General features: G+C 48.6%; 1 protein-coding gene across 1 annotated transcript; it reads right to left on the bottom strand.

Annotated features, from left to right (window-relative positions):
* Positions 1-54: 54 nt before the first annotated feature.
* LOC125952340 (uncharacterized) lies at positions 55-19,772 on the bottom strand. The gene is made up of 6 exons (XM_049681783.1): positions 19,115-19,772; positions 7,175-7,429; positions 3,230-3,373; positions 2,971-3,066; positions 2,767-2,867; positions 55-1,644 (listed from the first exon to the last, which is right to left on the bottom strand). Exons 2-6 carry the CDS (start codon positions 7,235-7,237, stop codon positions 483-485), a joined length of 1,566 nt encoding a protein of 521 aa, XP_049537740.1. The 5' UTR covers positions 7,238-7,429; positions 19,115-19,772; the 3' UTR covers positions 55-482.
* Positions 19,773-21,351: the final 1,579 nt, after the last annotated feature.

Raw genomic sequence — 21,351 nt, 5'->3', positions numbered from 1 at the left:
ATCGCTGTTTCGGATTCGGTTCACGACTCGGAATCTAATCGAGATGGAGTACTACATATTCAAGTTTTCGTATCCATGTGTTTCTAATGTTACAAATAAATAATATCATTTATAATGTGTAGTCTCCTGATCCACTTAATTCTGTACATAAATATTGCGCGGCCATTCGATCGTAGCCTGTGGTGTTTGAGAAGTGTTTGGTTCGTTGTGCTCATCATACCTTCGCTACTGGAGCTGGTGTAACCCTAACCCACCGTTTGAGGTAACCTATTCGTCGTGCTATAGCATGTTTCTTCGATTTGAGTATTTCCGGTTCTTCTGAGGGTTCTCAGAGTCGATCGTTTAGCGGGCTTACCCTACCACATATTTCTGCTGCTTAACTCCTAACATCCTTACACGCTAGCACATATCCTTGGTTTGACTTGGGACGCACTATACGGATACCGCTCGGTATTCGAGACACAGCCGCATCCTACCTACTGCTAGAGTGCCACATCGCGATACTTCCGGAAATCGTCCGATTCATTACCGAGCGATTGCCGGCTGTCGGTGGCCCCGTTCAGATACAGGTTGTTCCCGTACCCGTAGCTGGAAAGGTGTGAATGGTTTTTCCCGTAGCTGCCCGGTCCACCGTGCAGTGCCGCATGTGGCGGATGGCCGTTGGTAAAATACCCTCCGCCACCAGTGGCCGGTGGTAAGGCGTGATGATGCTGATGCTGGTGCATCTGGTACAGGTGGTACGGGTTCATCATGTGGTAGTGATAATAGGCCGGCGGATAGGCACTGTAAGCCGGATTGTACGCCAGCACGTTCCATGGGTTCATGGCGTAGTTTTTGAGCAGATTAGGCCCATACCGATGGTACGGCAAGTCGTGTTTCTTCACCGGTAGCGGCGACTCGGAGAACGTAATGTTACCCAGATTCTCGAGTGAAACACAGTTACGTCCCAGGATTTTGCCGTTTTTGCCATTTGCCGTCGATTCGATCGTGTAGTAGATGGGATCGCCACTGGATGGTGGAGCACCGTGATCACCGGGCACCGCCACCGTTCCCGTCTGGTCGGCAATGGCATTCGTGTCCTTTCCGGAGCGGCTCCGGAGCGTCCCATTTTCGGGTACATCGTGCAGTTTGTTGTGGATTTGGTTCTTGAGATTGTTGCTCAGCACACTATCGATCTCATCGGTGGCCAGGCCAGCAGAGGATTCTTTGGACTTTTTCTCACTGATGGTGGCGTGCGTTGTGAGAAACTTGGGTGGAAAGATGAACCGCAGATCGAGCAGCGATTGCGTTTTCTTGCACTCGTTCACAATCGGCGGTGGCGGTGGACCGATGTACTGGGACGGGTTGAGTCCGAAAATGCTAGCATTGAACTCGCTCTGCGAACCGTACAAATTGTTGTAGGCCGTGTACTGCTGCACGATGTCCATCGAGTTGGCCTCATGCGGTACGTAGCCGGGATTGTCGAAGCCGGTCGAAGGTCGTCGGCTGGCCGGCACCGGGCCACCCTGTTGGCTACGTTTGCTGGCTCGCAGTGAGTTCATGCCGTTGGTCGTGTTGAACGGCGTCGTCGGGGTCGGTGTCGTCAGCTGTAGCCTCGAGGCCAGCGATTCCAGCTGGGATAATACTTTCTTCTCCTGTCGCCATCTGCAAGAAGCGGAAGAGTGAAGATTTTTATTTAAATTTTTAGAGAGGGATTGGTAGTTTTTAAAACATTGCGATTCGACAAAAATTGCGAACCCCAAGATACTCAATCGCTATTCGGTCACTCGATCGCTCGATCGAGGATTGGTTAATGCCACAAATGGTATGGTATAATGTTCTTTGCTAAAGCTACGGAGCAGGATTGCAGCATGTCCGTTTGTCATTAAAATATACATGGTCTACCGGGCTAATGGGTATGAATTCCTTTCTGTGCTTTTGTTTTACTTGGCAATATCCGGAGTTACATTTCATCATTGACCGGATTTATCTGCAACCAGTAATCAATCAGCGACGCGGGTGTCGAGTTTTAGGTTCACACCAGTACTTAACAGTAAACGTAGATACTTGGTGGGTTCTACGTGATTCATTACTCGATATTATTATTGCCGAATTCCGGTGGTTCAATGTACCGTGGATTATCTGGCATAAGCTGCACTTTTTTATAATCGATTTGCACTTGAACCTAGGCCCTAAGTTAACCTAAATGGACAAGTGCTAGTTTTAATAATTCAGGATAGAAGATTTAGAAGTATCTGTACAAAGAAGAGGCAGTATCACACACGACGTGCAACAATATCAAAAATCAGACCATTCAAGTCTGCCAAACAGATAGGAATTTTAAATTAACAAGATCAGACTGCCACAAACGAGTAAACGATGAGTAAACGATCGAGGTGATGATGATGTAGTTGAGATCTTTGACTTTGAGAAATCAATACGCAATAACTCAGGGTAAGTAGAATATACTAGACGCTAGAAAACGCCGGACAAACCCTGCACTTTGCCTAGTAATCACAAACAAGAGCAATGTCGCTGAGCAATTGAATAAATAAAGAAATATAGGGGTTGTGATTCCAATTAGCAGATTCATTTCCATTACTCTGGTTCCACTCTGGCAAATTCTGGTTAAAAAGCAAACGAGATAGGTCGATGCTAGACCCCGGGTTTTGTGAGCGCCCAAGCATTGGATAGCAAATGCAGGTTAAATGTGAAATACGTGAACCACCTACTGGGGCCACTAATCACCGCGTGAGGAAGACGTACGGGGACAGCGTCGCAGCTTACCTTAGTGCAGTCGGAATAACGCACAGCAGTGCTAGACAGTTGACTATTAAACGTATTAAATATCCAATTAATTCCGTTAGCCCGTGCGCCGACTGGAGACCCTGTGGAGAGAAATGAAATTGCCCGTTGGTCAGTATGTACGTGTTGCACGGGAGGTGTGCCGGTCCGGTCTCCACATGGTGGCCGGATGTGATGTGTGCTTACCCAGTACTGTATGGTCATGTACATGACTAGTGCCAGTTCCGGTACCGACAGTACACCGATTATGATCGACCAGCTGAGCAGACCCCACGATATGCCCTACGGGAGGAGAACGCGTGACAAGACGGTTATCGAGGAGTCGGGGTTAGCAGTTGGCGTGTTAAGCACATAGCGGCCAAAACTCGACACCCCGCGGTTTCGGACACGTTCAATCCACCACTATATTGGCCCCCTTGCTGCCACGGACCGCTGGACCACTTACCGTCGATAGCCCATGGATCAAGATCGCCGACGATATGAAGAGAATGAAGTACTGGGCGCAGAGCAAGTAGGCCGGTATGGGCAGGTCACCGCGGGCCTCCAATATCCATGAGATTTCGCAAGAGAACGCCATCAGGTAGGTAAGCTGGAATGGAGAGAAAGGGAAAAGCATTTGAGCACCACCAACCGAGGGACAACCGAGGAAATGAGTTCGCGTTTCCGCTGCGCACTGCCCCGAGCAACATGCTGCGTGCTCAACGGCGACAAATCGCACAAATGACTTGAACAGCCTCGAGCCGAGACCTCCAAACCTCTACAATCCGGGACCGAAAGCGAAAGGAACCTAGCGCGGGCCTGGAACCAGGTAGGGCACGCGATGAAAATTCAAGCTGAAGCTGGCGCACGTGGCATGGCAGCATACGTTGTGGCGGCGTTTTCGTGGCAAAGCGGTTTACGCCGAAAGCGTCCACGATACGACATAGCTCACCTCACCTCAAGGGATGCTACAGAGACTGGAATCAGCCCGCGACCGGCAGCGAGCACCGAGAAACCGAGAAGAATTGCATGCCGCGTAGCAATGGTAACATGGTCTGCGGTCCATCGTAACGGCACCGACCGGACCTCGAGCGTAAACTCGCTCATTAAACGATTTGAACTTGAGGCCAACGTAACGAGCTCGCTTTCAAACATTTTCCGGCGGGGAAATCGGATCCCTATTTGCAACTCTCACATGCTTCTCCTACGGCCGCACTCGGTGCTTTCTGTGCGTGAATTATTCGTCAGCCATTTTGTTGTGTGAAAAACGCGCTCGTAGCTATTAACCCCTCCCCCCTCCTTCCCCTCCGCGCCCGGGGGATTCCGTCTTAGAATCGAGCATGTTTCGATCAAAAGATCGACCGCCAATGCTGTAAGGGCTTGGGAAATGGAACATATTTTGCGTTGGCCTTCGTAGCAAGGTGTGATCCTTGAAAGTGTTTAACACACACACACACACACACACACACGCATACGAAACTGGCCTCTACTTATAGGTCATTTGCTCGTTTGGTGTTTGGCAGTTCAGTTAAGAGTAAAGAGATAGAGGCCTTCGACACAATCGAACCATCATACTTGTACCATAATGTTTGGAGAAGAGTACGATCGTTTCAATGGCCGGGTTGTACAGTATTATCATTGAAACGCGCTATAGTGTTGCGAAAGTATGGAATGCTTTTGGCAGTGAATTGTTCCCACGGTTAAAGTAAATTGTTCGGGATATGTTTACGACACCACAGCTTGCAATTTTCACACAAAGCTTGCAATTGGCATCTGTGTTTGGCATGATTAGACCAAATTAGTGATTTCTGGGTCATGGTGGCCAATCGATTAACCAGCCAACGAGCATTTGCCTCATCCCCGATTTGCTATTTGAATTCAATTTCCATTTTCTTTGCAAATCTATTGAATAGTTCCTTTAACTTTAGACGAAGAAAAGTGTATGTTGAACACTACGAATAAAGGAGAACATAGAATCATTATCGGAGTATGATGAGTTCAGGCCTTATAAGAACACGGAAGCACACCATAAACAGGTTGAACCATTTACTTCCGAAAATCTTTCAACATGTTCTCGTATCTGATCCGACCTTTAAAAGAATCAGGATTATTCCTGCATGGAATATCGTAATCTATGCGGTGAATAATGTCGTTTTGGAACGGTTAATGGGTTTTTCCTATTGTCGACAAATAATCTACACATAAGAATCAAACATCATACGCAATACGTTATAAAGATACCATAAATGTTGAAATGGAATTGCATGCTTGAATTCGACAAATTTCGAAGTTCGGTAAAAACTGTTGCTCAACATACCGGTTGAACCGGAATAGATTATTGAAATACTTCGCTCACAGAACCTTAAACCATAATTTGATACCTTCGATAGCATATCACCGCGCAGCGAGACCGCGATAAGTTATCTAAAAATCCACTGGACACGGCTCATCCCGAGTGTCATGCCAAGGGTGCCACTTACCCAATGGGAGGAAGGTGAAAATCGGCAAACACACACACACAATTCCCGAAATCGTAAGGCGCACGTTCGCGGCGCCTTTTCCGCGGATGGCACGCGGCACGGCCGGGGGGTATGCTATTGACCGGAATTATCAGTCAACCATGACGACCACTGACACCGTGACCACCAAAGTGGCCACCAACGGCGGCAGCGGTGGTGCGGTAATTTGCGCACACGAGACGACCGCGAACCATGGTCGCGCTCCCTGGCGTACCGGCGAGCCTTGGACCATCTATTAAGGTCAGGTACGGCACCTGGCGTTCCGGCCAACCCACCGAAGCTGTTACCGATAATTAAGCGGGCCAGCTCGTACAGCGTACCAGTCATAAACGGTCTGAACGGCACACGCATGACCGTGTGAGTGCGTGCGTATGGGGATGAAGATGATCATCTCACCTTAGGGATCGCGACGGTGGACGGTGTGGGCATTTCGGTTAGAAGTGAAATCTTTGATGGTACCAAATTGGTGGTGTTTGGGCAGTCAGGAAAGGGAAGCGTGGCGTCGCAGTTCGTGGTCAGCGTAGCACATGATGATGAATCATCTTTTCGTTCCTTTCCCTCGCCACCGCTTGACACCTGAGGGTCTTGGCGTGGCGAGCTTCCGAAGCGTTCAACTTCCGCAATGCTCCGGAGAAGTGGGCTGCGTCGCTCTGACGTGGGAAGCGCCGACAATACGACAAAAAAAAGTCGGGAGGGGAACGAGCGAAAACATTGTGTCGATCAGCGAAAACATGCTCATGAGGTCAGCAGCCGGAGCGACCAGTACCAGACTAAGGGAATGACCAACGCGAACCACCATGTCTTGACGAACGTCACGGAATGGCTAACCCGAGGCGGCATAGAAGCCGTTCTGAAGAGACGAACGGGAACGGGAAGGGAAGTTAATGAGCGCCGAAACTCAGCTGAGGATCATAAAACAAGACGGCACCCGTCTTGGTGCCGTGGGCGTATGCTAGAGCCTTTTGTTGTTGATTCTACGGCCAATGATCCCCTGCCGACCTGACCATTGTGGTCGATGTGCCGGGGCTGGTAGTATGTGACCGTTGGTCACGCCGGTTGGTAAAGGTTTATATGTTTTTTTTTTGGGTTTTCATAAAACTTTTTATGTCGATCAGTTGATGCCTGTGCGGTAGCCATTGCTAGCGCGCTATCCACTTTATGGTGGTAACTTCCGCATTTTTCGCGTCTGCTGACAGCTTGTCACAATACGGCGACAGTTGAGCGAAGAAATATGTGCGATAATATATGTTGGCGAAATAGATGGCGCGATCAAGGTGTGATCTACGAGAGCGGATAAGTTGAGTTGTTTGTTATTTTTGGTTAGACCGTTTCGACCCTTTCACATTCATAGGACAAGAGTGTGTACTTTGAAATAGTCTAGTAGCTCGAGTTGTTGAGATATACATCGCTATAATTGAAATGATGCAGATCAACAGATGAAGCAATTACTCATAAAACCGTGGAGAAACCATTGGCGATTGTTTTACTCTAATTTTTACCGCCATCTATAAAGCCGATTTATGGGTGGGAAACAGCGTGCCACGGAGGGACAGCGAATGTGACGTAAGCAGTGAGGAAATCGCCATAGAAGCACAATTTCGGCGGTGGATTGTATCTTCGAAAGACTAGTGCCGGGTACAGTCATTGGTATCTTCTCTCGGCTTCATATAAAACTGGGGACACGGTGTAGATGCATAGAAGAAAACATGTTGATCACAAGACGCTATGCATTTAATGTTTCATTGCTTACAGGCATTATTAAATGCGAAACAACTGCATAAACGATCGAATAGAACAGCTGATGCTAAACGGAGATCACTATCGTGCTAACACGAGGCACACGCAAACGCGCTTACATAACCGACTAGAGCGCTACCGGTTTGACCACTTACCAACGATAGGCACGCCGAGATGCAGCAGTAGATGAAGATGTTTCGTTTGGAAAAGTAACCCATGCTGAATGCTCCCTCCGTCCAAAGGGCCGACAGAAGGAGGCGGTACCGTATCGATCGACTAATGTTTCAGCATCGGCATCGGCGACAACTACACTCCATGCGACCGGCACCACCGAAGGGGGAAAGTCTCACCACTGCAGCTCGCTTGTCGCTTTTGTTCGTTGATTTCGACCAGACAATGGCGTTAATTCTCTGCAAAATAAAGGGAAATGAAAATGAAAACAGGCATTATTAAATGCGAATAATATTTGAATAAAGCCAAAATAATGAAATCCAGATTTTGCATGCGAATGGTGCGCCGATGGCAAGTTGACCAGTGCCTGGCAGACCAGTCTATAGCGGCCATCGGGATCTCCAAAAACCGGGAAAACTTGTTTCTGACCCAAAAGCTTACAGCACACGTGCGCGATCGCCAACCGCGCGGACCTCATGGCCCGGCATTATAACGTCGTCGATATGGCCAGACGGATCTCCGTGACCACCGGTTCCGGTTATCTTTTCGCCCCGTCCCTCGTTCGTCCGCGTAGTTTTTGGGAACTGTTTTGCGAAATCGAAAGTTCGAACTGGTTCCATGTGGCGGTTGCGCAATCTCCTTTTTCATCCCAGGAAGAAGATCCATCCCGGAGCCGCCGTCGACCGACAGCGAAGAGCAATAAAAGAACAATGTGAACCAACGGGAGCTTATTTTGAACCCGTCCTCTGTGGCGCATGGGTGCAATTCTGGTTGCAGCAGAGAGACGCGCACGATGAGATTGGAAACCTTGCGCGCCTGGCCTGGTGCCATTTGACTTTCGCTGGCGTTGGCATTTGCTATCGTTGTCGTCTTAGTATCGCTAGTGGTAAGATTCTATTGTGTCAACAAACTATTGTGATGCAAATAGGCCGGCAAAGCGTAACACCATCACCTAGCGATCGAACGCGCACATCTCGGGACCGCTCATAAACAGGGCGCAACGATCGCGATGGATTTTTTCTCATAAATTTTAATTTATTAAAAAGGTAAATTTTACATAAATTAATTCGAGCACCACTGGCTTGGGTGCTGGCTGGCTGGTTGGCTGGTTCGCTGGATGGCAGATACTTTCACCCAGAGACGCACCACTAACTGCTTAATTTGGTTTCCATCTCAATCCCAGGCTCCTCGCACTTTCTTCTTCTTATCGACGTGAGCGCGCGATGTCCCCATGCAGTCCTCCGGTGATCCGATCAGCAATGGCTAATGGATTTTAGAAACACCCACTGCGCTTGAGACGGAATCGCTGATCATTTCCAGCCCGGGCAATGATCGACATGGTGTAGGGTTGCGTAAATACGGGACAGGGCCCTGGCCCTTTGTGCTCCAGGAAAGGTGAGAAAATGGTACCAACGGGGTCTCCCTAAGGCTTGGCAGTTTTGCAATACTGTTGTCTCACGATGCTTTAGTGTGGTTTCGATGTGAAAATTGTGATTCTTAGAGCCCGTAAGTGAAATGCTAGTGGTGGGTGTGACGGTTGGTGGAAACATTATGGTGCAGGGAAAATTAATAATCGCCTCCGGGTACACGCGCGCCCGGCCACGTGAAGATGGTTGGATGAGAAATGGTGGTGGCGGACATCACCACAAGCCACACGAGGAGAAGATGTTCAATAAAGAAGAAATCTCTGCTCTCATGCGGGTTGTATGTTGTAATGCTGCTATTGCTGTTGTTTTGCCCATCATTAATGATGATTTTTGCACAATGATTATGTTCGCCAGGCGAACATACTGATGAGCACCACAGCTTGGCTGGTGGGAACTTGCTTTCGAACCCCCACCCCCGCGCCTTGTAGTGAGTTTCTGATTAGGGATGTAGTCCGAGGGACACGGCTGTGTTCGTACGGTGTTGATGGTGACGAGGAAGGAAGTTTCATCTTCACTCTTCGGCAGTGCGTGGTGTGAGAGTGTACGAGATCGAGATGAAACAATGGATGCATTTGTTTTGCGTTTTACCGATGCACAACCTTCGCGATCGCTTCTTTGCGTTACTTCGCAACGCATCTTGCACGGTGCACCCTCCCACAGCATAGAGGCAACGCAATCGGTTGGCGGCATTGACGTGAACGCATGTTCGATAAGATGATGCGTGGATGAACTGAATGTACTGCGCATGGGGTATGCTATGTTTGCATTGGTATAAGGCCACAGTTGGTATACAATTTGCTCTCTGTGACCTTTGAATGCGCTCGCAAGCTGCTACACAGACAGCATCATGTAGAAAGCGTGTTGTTGTGCAATAGTTATTTCGTTCTACAGCATTATAATATTGGGTATTTCAGTAAGCTTTCGAAAAATAATTATGATATAGTTCGTCATCTTTCCCTCTATTTAGTGCTAACCCAGTTAACTAACATCAATGAGCAAGATCCTGTGCAAACATGCATAAGATTTTCGTAGAATGTTTAATCACCAATGGCACCGCATGCAACAGAATAAATTCATTACAAGTTATGAATGTATGAGTTGTGATTGGAATCCAAACCACTCGTTGCAATCTGATCGAAAAGCAACTGAAATAAACCTAAATTGATTTGAACAGTATTCCAAAAATATATCGGATACTATTCCAAGAAATACAAAGCTGCGTCTGATCTTTACAGATTTACTTAATTTAATTAAGATAAAGTGATATACGGAACGTGGATTAGCCAGAAGTGGATTCCCATGAAACCCTACAATTGCGTTTCAACCATGAAACAAATTTACAGGCAATTTAATTCATTCCAGAATGATTGCTTCAATAATTTCTTAATGGTTTTTAGCATAATCCGTCCTACTTATCATATAGAGCATAATCCAGACACTGAATACTGCTGGGTGCGTTAATTATGTTAATTAAATATGAAAAACTCTACGCCTACTGCACGTTGTCTTAAGCAACATGCAAAGACTCGTGCATACCTATTTGGCACCTCTTTCAGCGTTCTTCTGATTTTCATGCAACGCCGCGGCGACGTGGCCCATAATTCCACTTAATTAATCCACTGGAAATGATATGGAAGAAACTAAATGCTTAATGAAATGGAGGCCATGCCGCCGACTGAAACTGGTAACACGCCGCAGCGCATGGTGTCACCACGAATTAGACGCGGACGCATGGTTCGGCTTTCGTTTTTTTTTTGCAATTTAACCAAGTTTTACAATTTTGAGAAAGAAATGTGACAAATAGAAAACGAGTCGAATGGACGGAGCATGAAACTGTTGCTCTACACCATTTCCGTGCGTCCGTGACATCGGCGGTAACGGTTTTGGTCAATGGTCAAAGCGGATCGTGTTTTATGCGCAAGCAACCAGCATGTTACATGTTTACTTTCCACCCGGGTGCTTGGAGCTGGTTAACAAAACATGTCGTTTTTGGATTGAGACCCTCCCTAAAATCGGGGGCCACACAATCCGTGGAGCATTTCGATGGTGTTGTCTTGTTTTTGCAGAGGAAAACGACCGCGAGCATCTAAAAATTCGTTCGCCGAGTTTGCATAGAGCAAATGCAAGTCCGTTCTGCGTTATCGCGAGCTGACCCTTTGTGAGGCATCGAAGTCCGTTGCATGTGCATGCCACAGAGTCCGTGTAGCCATTTGCTGCCACCTCTTGTTGTTCGCAACAGCGAAGAAGCGTTAAGATAATGAAAAACAACGAAACAACGCACGGAACGCAACGCAAACAATGTCTTTCGAGGTTTTGTGCAGGGTGTTTTATGTTTGTCTTGTTTGTCTTTTGTGCGGAGAACCTTGATGGGGCGGCACGATGTTCCCCCAAATTGAGTTCGCAGTGCTCTACTCTGGGAACGTTATTGGCAAACGTTGTTACGGTCGCACACTCGGCCTCTCGGTTCTGGGCGCACGCCGCCGTGCTGTTGATCCGTCCTAGCTAGCCAGCTAACTAGCTAGGTTGGCGATCTGACAAATGGCTGACTAGGGCGTTGGGTATGTCAAAGACAAGATCAAGATTGGTGGTACCCGCGCACACAAAGCCCAAAATGGACCCGGCTCTAATGGGTGTGCCATCTTCATTTTGCGAAGCTGTACCCGGTGTGCTGTGTGTCGTAAGAATGCGCGCGTTGGTCCACCCCTTTGCCATTGGAGTCACCGTCGTACACCGGCCCTGGTACACCTGGTTGGTAATGGTAAATTGTGCTAAGAGGACGATTACCAATCGCTCGACTAGAGGGCGTACGGATGAGCTGAAGGTTTGAAGCGTGGGTAAACCGAACCGCCTGGTGAGGCAATGGTTTTATTTCTTTTAAACGGTCACCCTTAAATGGAAGCATAATGCAGCTGCATGCAGCAGTAAAGAAGGTAGCGAACCTGTGCGTACCATGAATGAGACGCTGTCTTGCAATGCCTGGAGCTTCAATGAATACATTAAAATTAGCGGATGATAGTGGGTCGTTAAGGGACAGCTTATAGCTTAAGTCAAGAAGCGCAGTTTGTTGTGAAACTGTTTGTCAACGTTTTTTTTCTAATGATGAGATCCTACTATACTTTTTAGATCCATAATGAAACATCGTGACTCATCAACGCAAACCACATCCTCCGCCCCCTATCCCACACGATGCTCTCTAATGCTTTTTGATTTCATTTTTCCAGCTGACCGCACACACCGGCTTACCTTTGCCGTGTGATCTCGGGAAAGATCACATCGCGATCAATCTATGCACTTTCGCCACATTCTCGACCTCGAATGGTAATGATAAAAGCTGTGACATGGCATATGATGTCGGCTTCTTTAATGAGCTGCATCGAACCGTCATCGGCCATCTGCATAGAAAAAAAGTAGGGAAAACCCACGGCAAAGAAAGCCAAAGGGGAGAAACGGTCACGTGGACGCTAAGCAAATAGACGGTCTAATGATGGGTACGGCGAGTGAACTAACGACACACCCGGCCTAATTATCGGATCGGTAACGACGTTATGCATGACTTATGATTGCTGTTTCACTGGCGCAGAAGACATTGATTGAACCCGAGAGATCACTGCTTAACCTTTCGCCGGCAAAAAGAGAGAAAAGGCGGCATCCCCCCTTTGCCTTTCGCTGGGAAATCCTTTTTTTATTGTTTCACATTTAACACACCAATGCGCCCCGAACTACATGCATGTATATGGCAGTGTGCATTGGTGGTAACGGTAGCAGGCACATTGAAAGTAGCAGTTAAGCCGCGTGCCGATTGTGGATGCAAATCAGCTTAAGGCTCCGGTGCGCGGCGTGCGCAGCATCGTCACCGCGATCATTGGCACCGGGAGTGGACGCCAGTCGAGTGAACGAACGAAAGTTCAAGAAACCCCTTTGCCAACATAATCAGGAAGAGACCGATGGTGGGTATCCCGTACACACGTACACATGAACACACACACACACACGTAATGTGTAACGAGGGGCTAACGTAAAACCCAGCATCATGGTACGAGAACGACACGGTACCAGGCGAGCATAATGATGCCTCGGCATCGCCATCGCGTCACACACGAAACAAAAGCGCCTTGCCAGCTTAGTGCGTCCGCCCGCTCCGCTCCGCTCCGCTCCGCTCTGCTCCGCACTAATCGTTAATCAGCATCGGTGTGGTGCGCGTGAAATCGTAATTTACGCTCGTTCGTTCTTGTGCGGCTTGAGATGTTTTTTTTCCCTTTTTTTTTTTTTATTTTCCGATCTTCCGAAGACACTCGCGCCCGAGCTCCACACCGAGCTCGGGGTGGAGGAGAGAAACCTACGAAAGCGGTTAATCATGCAGCATGATCAGTTGAATCGACAAATCGAAAGCAGCTCTTCCCAGCTCGCACCGAGTGATGATGATGCTCCTCCCCGGGAATACGCCACACCATTCGAGATTCGAGGGGATGGTTAAATCATTGTTTTCTTTTCGTTTTACTTTTCCACCCGAACCCAAACCAAACCAGTCAAAGGTGGTGCCTCTGATCGTCGTCGTCGTTGTTGCTCGTGCGAAGAGGGAAAATAGTAGAACACGGCCAAACGCATCTTCAATCTTCAAGTCAAGGCTTTTCGAACAATTCTGGAAATAATGCCCGAAATGTTGGCGCATAGCTCATAGCCAATGACACTGCGGCCGGAACTTCCTGTGCATTGTTCAGTGACAAACGGTGGGGTTCGTCGCTTTCAGTCTTTTGTATCATCCGGTCGCTCTCCAAGTAGGGAACTGTCGAGAAGTTACCATTCGGTGGTTTACCTTGTAGGAAGGCACATTCTTTACCGCAAACTGCAGTTAATGAACGATCAATCTACAGGGCATTCGCCGGTTTCGCCGCTGTAAACTCAAGGATACCGATGGTCACTCGATGGCAATGAGGGTTTCGCCGATTGTCAATGCAAATGTTGTCATCGAAAAGTGGATGCAACTTTTACTATTTTAAAGTTAATCTTGGTCCAACTAACCACGTGAATCGATGCGCTGTGCTGTAGCAGAATCTTAAATAACAATTGTTCGATAGTTCATCTTCGTCGCTAGTTTCGGACAGTTAACGTTGGCCAACTTATTCTCCCCTCCAACTGGGTTATCGTTGCTAAAGTAACTGTTTTCTTTCAAGCAGACGATCCGTGGATGACGGTAAACGTTCGACAATCAATATTCGACCAACGTTCGCGCCCGGTGACGTACCGCTGGAGTGTCACTCCGGACGGAAACGCTAGCCAACTGTGTCAGTCCGCTGCCTTGGCAACCCACCGATCAGAGCGATTTGCCTTCCCGCGCTGATGGAATAATGAATTGATTTCCCGTCACCTAGCGACGACGACGACGACGACCGCAAGCATTGCAACATCGTAGCGCGTGCGTGTGTGTGTGCTTCTCATAGCTCATCATCGCAACGCGCTGGGCGTATCCGGGATCCCCGGTTCGTGAGGGGGAAGGTAGGTCCAGTAACTGTATTTCCCCATAGCGTAAGAGGGCGCCATTCTCCGCATGACACCGAATTTCGCACTTTATAGGCCGTGCACACGCCACACAAACACACACGCGGAGCGCAAAATTCAAATAATTCGCCAGTCCGATAATAATGGGTTACGCCGCACGTGGCCAGTGCTGGCCAGTGGAGTGAACCGTACTATCGGAACCAGAAGAAACCGTTGTAGAGTAGCCTACTGATAGAAACGTTGGATAAGTTTGTGCTACTCCGGACAGCACAAAATCCAGATTGGTGGCTTCGATCGGCTCATTATGATCTGTCATAATTGACTCGCCTGTTTGGGGGCATTTATTGGTACGGTTTCCGTATCAACCAGGATAAGCCAAGGACCGTATGTCCGACCAGTCAATGGCCAACGAATTGATTTAACCGTCATCAGCTAAATGTGCGAACCGTACGCTGCATGATCGTAAGTATTTGTTGCCAACCACCACCGCCGGCACCCATAGACCGATGGCCGAATTCAATTAGCTATCGAACGAAGGTGGTACGGCTATTGCTCGGTTGGTTGGTTCGATTGGAAACTGTCGCATCCGCTTTCTCGGGAATCCGCCCTTGTGGTGGACCGTGGCTCGTTAGCTCGTGGTGCCCAGAGGAATTGGTTTTCCCACCTTCCACCGATATTGTTCCCGAGTGCCACGAGAAGAAAAAGGCCGCCGTGATCTGCGCGACGCAAAATTGAAACAAATTACATCCGATCCGATCCGTGGCCCGGCCGGAAAATGGAAACCAAACTCAGATCGATTGCGTGCCACGTGAGTCCCGCTACATCTGTCAGTGACTTTCCATTTCTTTCCCGGCACTGTTTTTTCTGTTCCGTGTCCGCCGTGTAGCTTCTACTTCTCTCCCGCCAAAATCCCGTGGCGTAGCCTCACGCAATGCATGCCAAAATCCGATTCAAACAAAATCGGTTTCTATAACGCTATTGCGGTTGATTTTGTGCAATCTGGTTTTGAGCGTTACTTACGGCCTGCCAAACCCACGCAGTGGTGGGCATGTTTTATTGGTGGGGGGGAATCGGACCCGAATGCGCTCGAGAAAGTTTGCACCGGAACTGTGCACCGTGTACCCGGGATCCGACCCGACGACGCCCGTAAACCGGAATTCATCGATTACGGAGTCTATACAATCCGCGCCGGCCGCCCGATGCGTATTCGGTCCGAGCGCATATTGTCTCTACTGCATACCTCGATATTTCGATCAGCTTTTGCTGCTGCTGCTGCTGGTGTGTCTATTGGGGCGGCCGGACCTAATAGTTGCTCCAGTTTCTCGTGTTTCATGTTCCTCTCTTTTTCTCTCCATCGCTCGCTCGATGGTTCGCTTTGTTTCCTTCATCTGCATCCATTCATCACCCAGCTTCAGGCCAGTTGCTGCTGTTGATGATGATGATGGTGGTGATGCAAAACGCTAAGGCGAAACTATGCGTACGCAACACACGGTGGGGCAGGGCACGGCCAGGGGAACCGTGTTCCCCAATCGCAATCGGAATGTGGGTGCCTTTGATCACCGTCAAGCTAGATCGCGCAAAATGGTCCACGCGAGCCACACCGCGCTCGACTCACGGGTCCACGGGCCCACCCATCGTCAACGCCATCGAAGGGGGGTTGCTGTCGGCCGAAAAAGGGCCAAAGCACGCGCCACACATATGCAGGCCGCGTAGCACCAGCTGCTGCTGTTGGATTGCGCTGTGGCGAGGTGAGTAAAAGGGAACGTTGTACGTTCGACAACACCAACAACAACACGGCCGCCGTGGGCGCCCCACTTTGTCATACGTGTACGTGTACGAGACGGTGGCCATGATCTGCGCTGGGCTGGCTCCGTCTGTGGCTCCGTTTGTTATTTGTGTGACGCCGGCGAAGACACGGCGCGAGGACTGCGCGAGTTGAATGAAACGCACGAACGTTTGCTTTAGCTCGCGATCACGGATGTTGCTCCACGCGGCTAAGCCACACCGAGGTACTGAGGAGCGAGTCGCTTACTCGATACTCACGATGACTCATGGTATGATGATGAGGTTCCGCAAATACGGTCACGAACCTCCTCCTCCTCCTCCTCGCCTTCATGCGGCATTCCGCGGTCTGTCGACCGCTCATCGACGCCATCGTCGTTGTCGTTGTTGGTGTGTGCGAGATCAATATTTGCAATGATGTGCTGCGCGGTGAGCACACAGACGCCAGACGCGCAATGTTGCTGCGGTCAGCCTTCCGACCGTCTCCGCCAGAGTAGCCCAAAACGGTAGCCCAATTTCGTTACGCCGGGGAGTCAGTTTGGTTGTTAACAACACACACAAAAAAAGACAATAAGAGGAAAAAGCTGTTTGGCTATTGTGAGGTAATGTGGTAGGCTATTTGTAGCAGCACAAACAAGGAGCGAATCGCCGGCAGGAGACCCCTCAGCTCAAACCGCACTCGTACACGACGCGATCGCAGCTTCGATCGAAGGTTCGAGATTTTTTTTTGACTTGGCGCGCGTCTGCGACAGAGGCCACAACAGAAGAGCAATCGACATGTAAGACCATGGTCGGTTTGCTAAGGTGCTACTACAACTACTACTACTACTACTGCTGGTATCGTCGCGACGTTTAGCTGGTTTACGCTCACGGCGCGGCATTCCGATACACCGTATAATGGCAAACAATGTTCGCGCTCCACGCTCGATTGCTTATGCTAATCCCGCCTGACATTGAGCTGCCCAGCCCCTCGCTCGAAAAGCCGGTTCGGCCGCCGGACAGCCAGCAGCGGGGTAGCGGGAGGGCTAAGGTGCGAAGTCTGGGGCCATGGTTTTTTTTTTGTTCCGGTTCTTGGCTGACATTTTTCGACCACTTACGCAATGGTCGCGAAGTGGCTCACAAATATTTGACACGGCATCTTGGGGATTGGGGTCTTGCTTGACTGCTAAGGCTCGAGCGCAAGCGACACCCAGCTGTGCTCCGGTACTCCCGCAGACGACGCCTTAGTTCGGGGGGGGGGAGATTGCAAGAAAACCCGTATTGTGGTAAATAATCGAGAATGGAATGCTCAAACACAAGCCCCCCGATCGCTTCTTATTGCAAACTGTACCAGACATAACACACACATCGCTGGCGAAATTGAAATTCCAAAAACCACGCTAATGACATCTGCTGACCGCGGGGGGAGATTTTCCCGTGAAACATCTTGGCAGAGGTGGCAACCACCATGACATTGAAAGTGTAGTGAAGTACTGCTCGTCCATCGCCATACCGGAACGGAACGCCTGCACTCGATGTCCGATGCGTCTGTGTTGTAACCTAACCGGCGGTGAATGGCATTCCGAATGCCGCACGGACACTGTGCATCAGTTCCGTTCCGGTCGGGTTGCTGAAACCGGGCCCCGAGAAGAGCGGGCTGCGTCGTCTGTTTGTTTGGAGCCAAATGTCAAGGACGGAACGGTGAGGAACACGGAGAAGGGAGAAGATCATCAATGCTCTTCCGCGTGGGCAGATGCATGCGTGAGAATCGGAGGAACCCGTACTGACGCAACAAGCGACGACAAATTGCGTTTAATAACGCACCGCGCGATACTCAGCATCTTAGGTGAGTAAATTGTTCAAACAAATAACCAAACACAAACACTTACTCGTAAGACAATCATGGGGTAGCTCAGCACCCTTCAAGAACTCTTTCCGCCTCAAAAAGCCTTGATGCCAACGGCCCAATACCAGAAACTGAAGCAAAACAAACGCTGAGGAAAAAGGAATACGCCTTAAGAGCCACAGATCTCTAGTTCTTTGCATTCTGACCGCTTCTCTCCTGCCAGGTTAACGGAGGTTTGCGGCTGTGTGTGGTATGTAGTAAGGAGTGGAATTGCTTTCTCGTGCAGAACGGACAAAATTATAATCGTTTGGATCGGTGGAGCTGTGGCTTGGCATGATGAGAAGGGTATGGCAAACATGCTTTACTTCTACTGCAGCGCAAACGCTGGTGTTTATCCATTATGCATAGGAAAGGTAGTAACACGGCGATGCTGGTTTTAAGATACGTTTTGCTACATACATCAGGGCTCCGTTACAAATAACTCAGCCATAACAATTCATAGAAAAAAACCAGCGATTCTACACCCATTGTAAGTCCATCGCACTGTGTATGCTAAGTATGGCGGGTAGTTTGCGAACGATCGAAGAGGTAGTGAGAAGCTAGAATTCATTTACCCCTCGCAAACCGGGCAGCCATCTTCATCCTCAATGTCTCACGGAGACAGCGCGATCCAAGTGACACGTTATTTCTGAAGATGATGTCATGATGGTACACCATCTACCGGCTCCATCAGCACCCATCCTGGTATTGATGGGATACCAGCGATATGTGTGGCTGATTGACGTGCCACAAATTCGCAAGACCGCTGCCGACATCGGCACGGGTTGGATTTGTTTGACGATAATCAAATCGTTAAGACGGACCGAAGGCAAGGATCGAACGAGAACTGAGACGCATGGTGGTGTAGCTTCGTTTTCATCTTTCTCGATAAACAACGGCCCCATGGTAAGCTAGGGCCGCGTTTTAGGCAAACGAAGAGGACCCCGATTAGCCTGACACCTTATATTCATAGCGCGTATTTGGTTGTCCATGCATATTCATAGCGCGTATTTGGTTGTCCAACCCATGCCGCATGCTCCCGCTCGAGCCGTCCCCGGTCCACCTACCGTGGAGATCGCGATGGACGAAAACGGGTTCTTGCCCCAACCACGTTTCCATCAAATAGCGAAGCATCTTCGCTGCGCCGCAGATGCAGTCCACGCGGCTTATTGTTTTTAATTTATTCATGATACATTTCTATTGCCATTGTGATGATGCCATGTCGATGGGGGGTTTCTTCGGAGTACCAGCCTCTTCTTGCTACCGTGCTGGTACGCAAATGCATCCAAGCTGGTACGCTGGTAGCTGTCTGTAATCTGTCTGCTCGGAGAAACACTCATCTCAGACATGCTCACCTTTTACATTCCACTAAGAATGTGGTAATTGCTTATAGGGCTGTCTCTCTTCGTCTTGGTGCGCTTCGGCTGTCGGTTTTTTGGTCGGTTGCGGTTGTCGGTTGTGATGCATGCGAGTTGCGGGATTTTTTACACAACAATATCACGTATCGTTTTCACTGTTGCTGTCGTGGGTTTTGATTCGATTTCGAGATTTAATTTTATAAATTCCCGCAAACCGTTTCACCTGTTCTCACAATAGCACTATTGGGCACCATTCAAGCAGATACTCACAACTCCAGTAGCCTTTTAAGCGCGTATTGCAAACGTACGAGGTGGTGCACATGTGGTTGCATGCCTTCCAGCAATCGACGAGTGCAGTGCTACAATCACCCAGAGGAATGACTCGGGCTCAGTATGAGCTCACTATCACGGACGGATTAGTAGCAAGCGCGCACCGAACACTGTAATCGCGAAACGCATACTCGGGGCTCAGTCAAGCCAAGATCGTGGAACTGACTAAATAACAAAAAACAAAAATTGTCGTTGTATTTCGATTTGGTGCGCGTCACTGCAAACAACGAACGCACGGCTTTTCGTTGAGCTTCAAACAAAAACTCGAATACACACAGGCATGAACAGAACCGCTGGAACGGACCATGCGCAACTCGACCGACTTACTCTGCGGCTCGCGGGAAAATGAGCCTCTGCCGTGACTGAGCGAGTGATCTCTTTGGTCGAGTGGCGAGATTTCAATCGAGAGCGAGCAAGTTGTGGCGGCAAAACGGGCTAACTGTTTGTGTGCCAGCTCGTGCAGTAGCCAGTGATCGTTTTGAAGTGACTTTTTCAATGAAACACCCGAAAGTACACCAAGTCATTATTAGGAAATTGTTTTCATTGAGAATGTTTTAATAAGGCTCAATTTATAGTGAATTCTCTCTTCATCCATCATGAGCAGTGGAGGTAGAGAGGGTTTTGAGAGAGCGAGAGAGTATCGTTGAACGATTGGCGATCGCGAGTGACGAACGATCGCTAGCTCGACGAAACGATGAAACTCGAGAATTTGTTGAGCAGACAGTGCGTTACCTAAGGATGGTATCGTCTTGCTAGGAAAATTTCTTTTTCTAACGTACCCATATTTTATTTTATTGATACACTGACCTATTATTTTATCAAATAACATTGGTTGACTTTGGGAACCAAAAAGCCAAAAAGTAAACAAGAGGTTGTGATCATTTTTAAGGGAAAAATGGTGTCCAAATTCTTTTCCTACCGGTTAGAGAACGAATGAAAAATGATTCAACTCAAAACGAGATCACTAATAGATCTCTCACATAGAAGAAAATATTGGACCTATTTTGGATCAACATTGGTGTTTTTATTTTAAATTTCGAGTTTAATATTCATTGAGTATTTTGATTGACACTACGGATAGCATTACTAAAGCCTCATGCGACTTTCATTATGAAATCTACTGTAGATGTTCGCGCTTCAAGTTGAAAGCTCGAAAGGGAAGAGCTTAATTTTCAAACTGGCTTTGCAGTTTTTACTCGGCTGAAGGATACAAAAAATGGTCGTCAACAACATTTTCTACTCGTAAATACATCAGTTGGCAAATTCGGTTACTCAAGGACTTAACGCAAGGATACACCCAAAACATACAGAGTTCATTTCAGAAACGTTGCTTTATTTGCTGGATTCCCATCTACCAGATGGCGGATCTATGGTAAATCATCATTTTCTAACCAGCGATCTGGCCAACAGCGGCGGTAAGGCTAGTGGCTACCTGGTTAAGGGTACTCTGGAGGGGAGCGAGGGCGGTTACGTTCAACGCACCCAGTTTGTTGGCGGTCGTGGCAACGATGTTCTGAATGTTTCCGAGGGCTGGGACCAAATTGTTAAGGTTGGAAGTGACTCCTTGCAGGATGGTGGTAATTTGAGTCGCAGCATTCGCAAGTATCGTGTTAACGGTGGACAACGTGGACGAGGGCAGGGTTTGTAGTTTGGTTAAGATAGGAACTAAGTTTGCGAGCACCGATTGTATGGCAGTTCCCGCGGAATAGCCAACGCTTTGCAACAGTGCACCGACCTGAGCCAAGAGTCCAGTTACGTTGAACAGCGTACTATTCGCTAGCCCCAAGACCGTGGGCAACAATCCTTGCGGTGCAGCCTGCGAGACCTGAATAAGAATTCGTTAGGTTAGACAACGAATCGGAATACTGGAAGATGTGCTGCAGTTGCTTGAAGATACTTACCGC

The sequence above is a fragment of the Anopheles darlingi genome, chromosome 2 (assembly GCF_943734745.1).
Source record: "Anopheles darlingi chromosome 2, idAnoDarlMG_H_01, whole genome shotgun sequence".
Lineage (NCBI taxonomy): Eukaryota > Metazoa > Arthropoda > Insecta > Diptera > Culicidae > Anopheles > Anopheles darlingi.
Note: the sequence above shows the minus strand (reverse complement) of the source record. Positions and strands in the feature narration are given on the sequence as shown.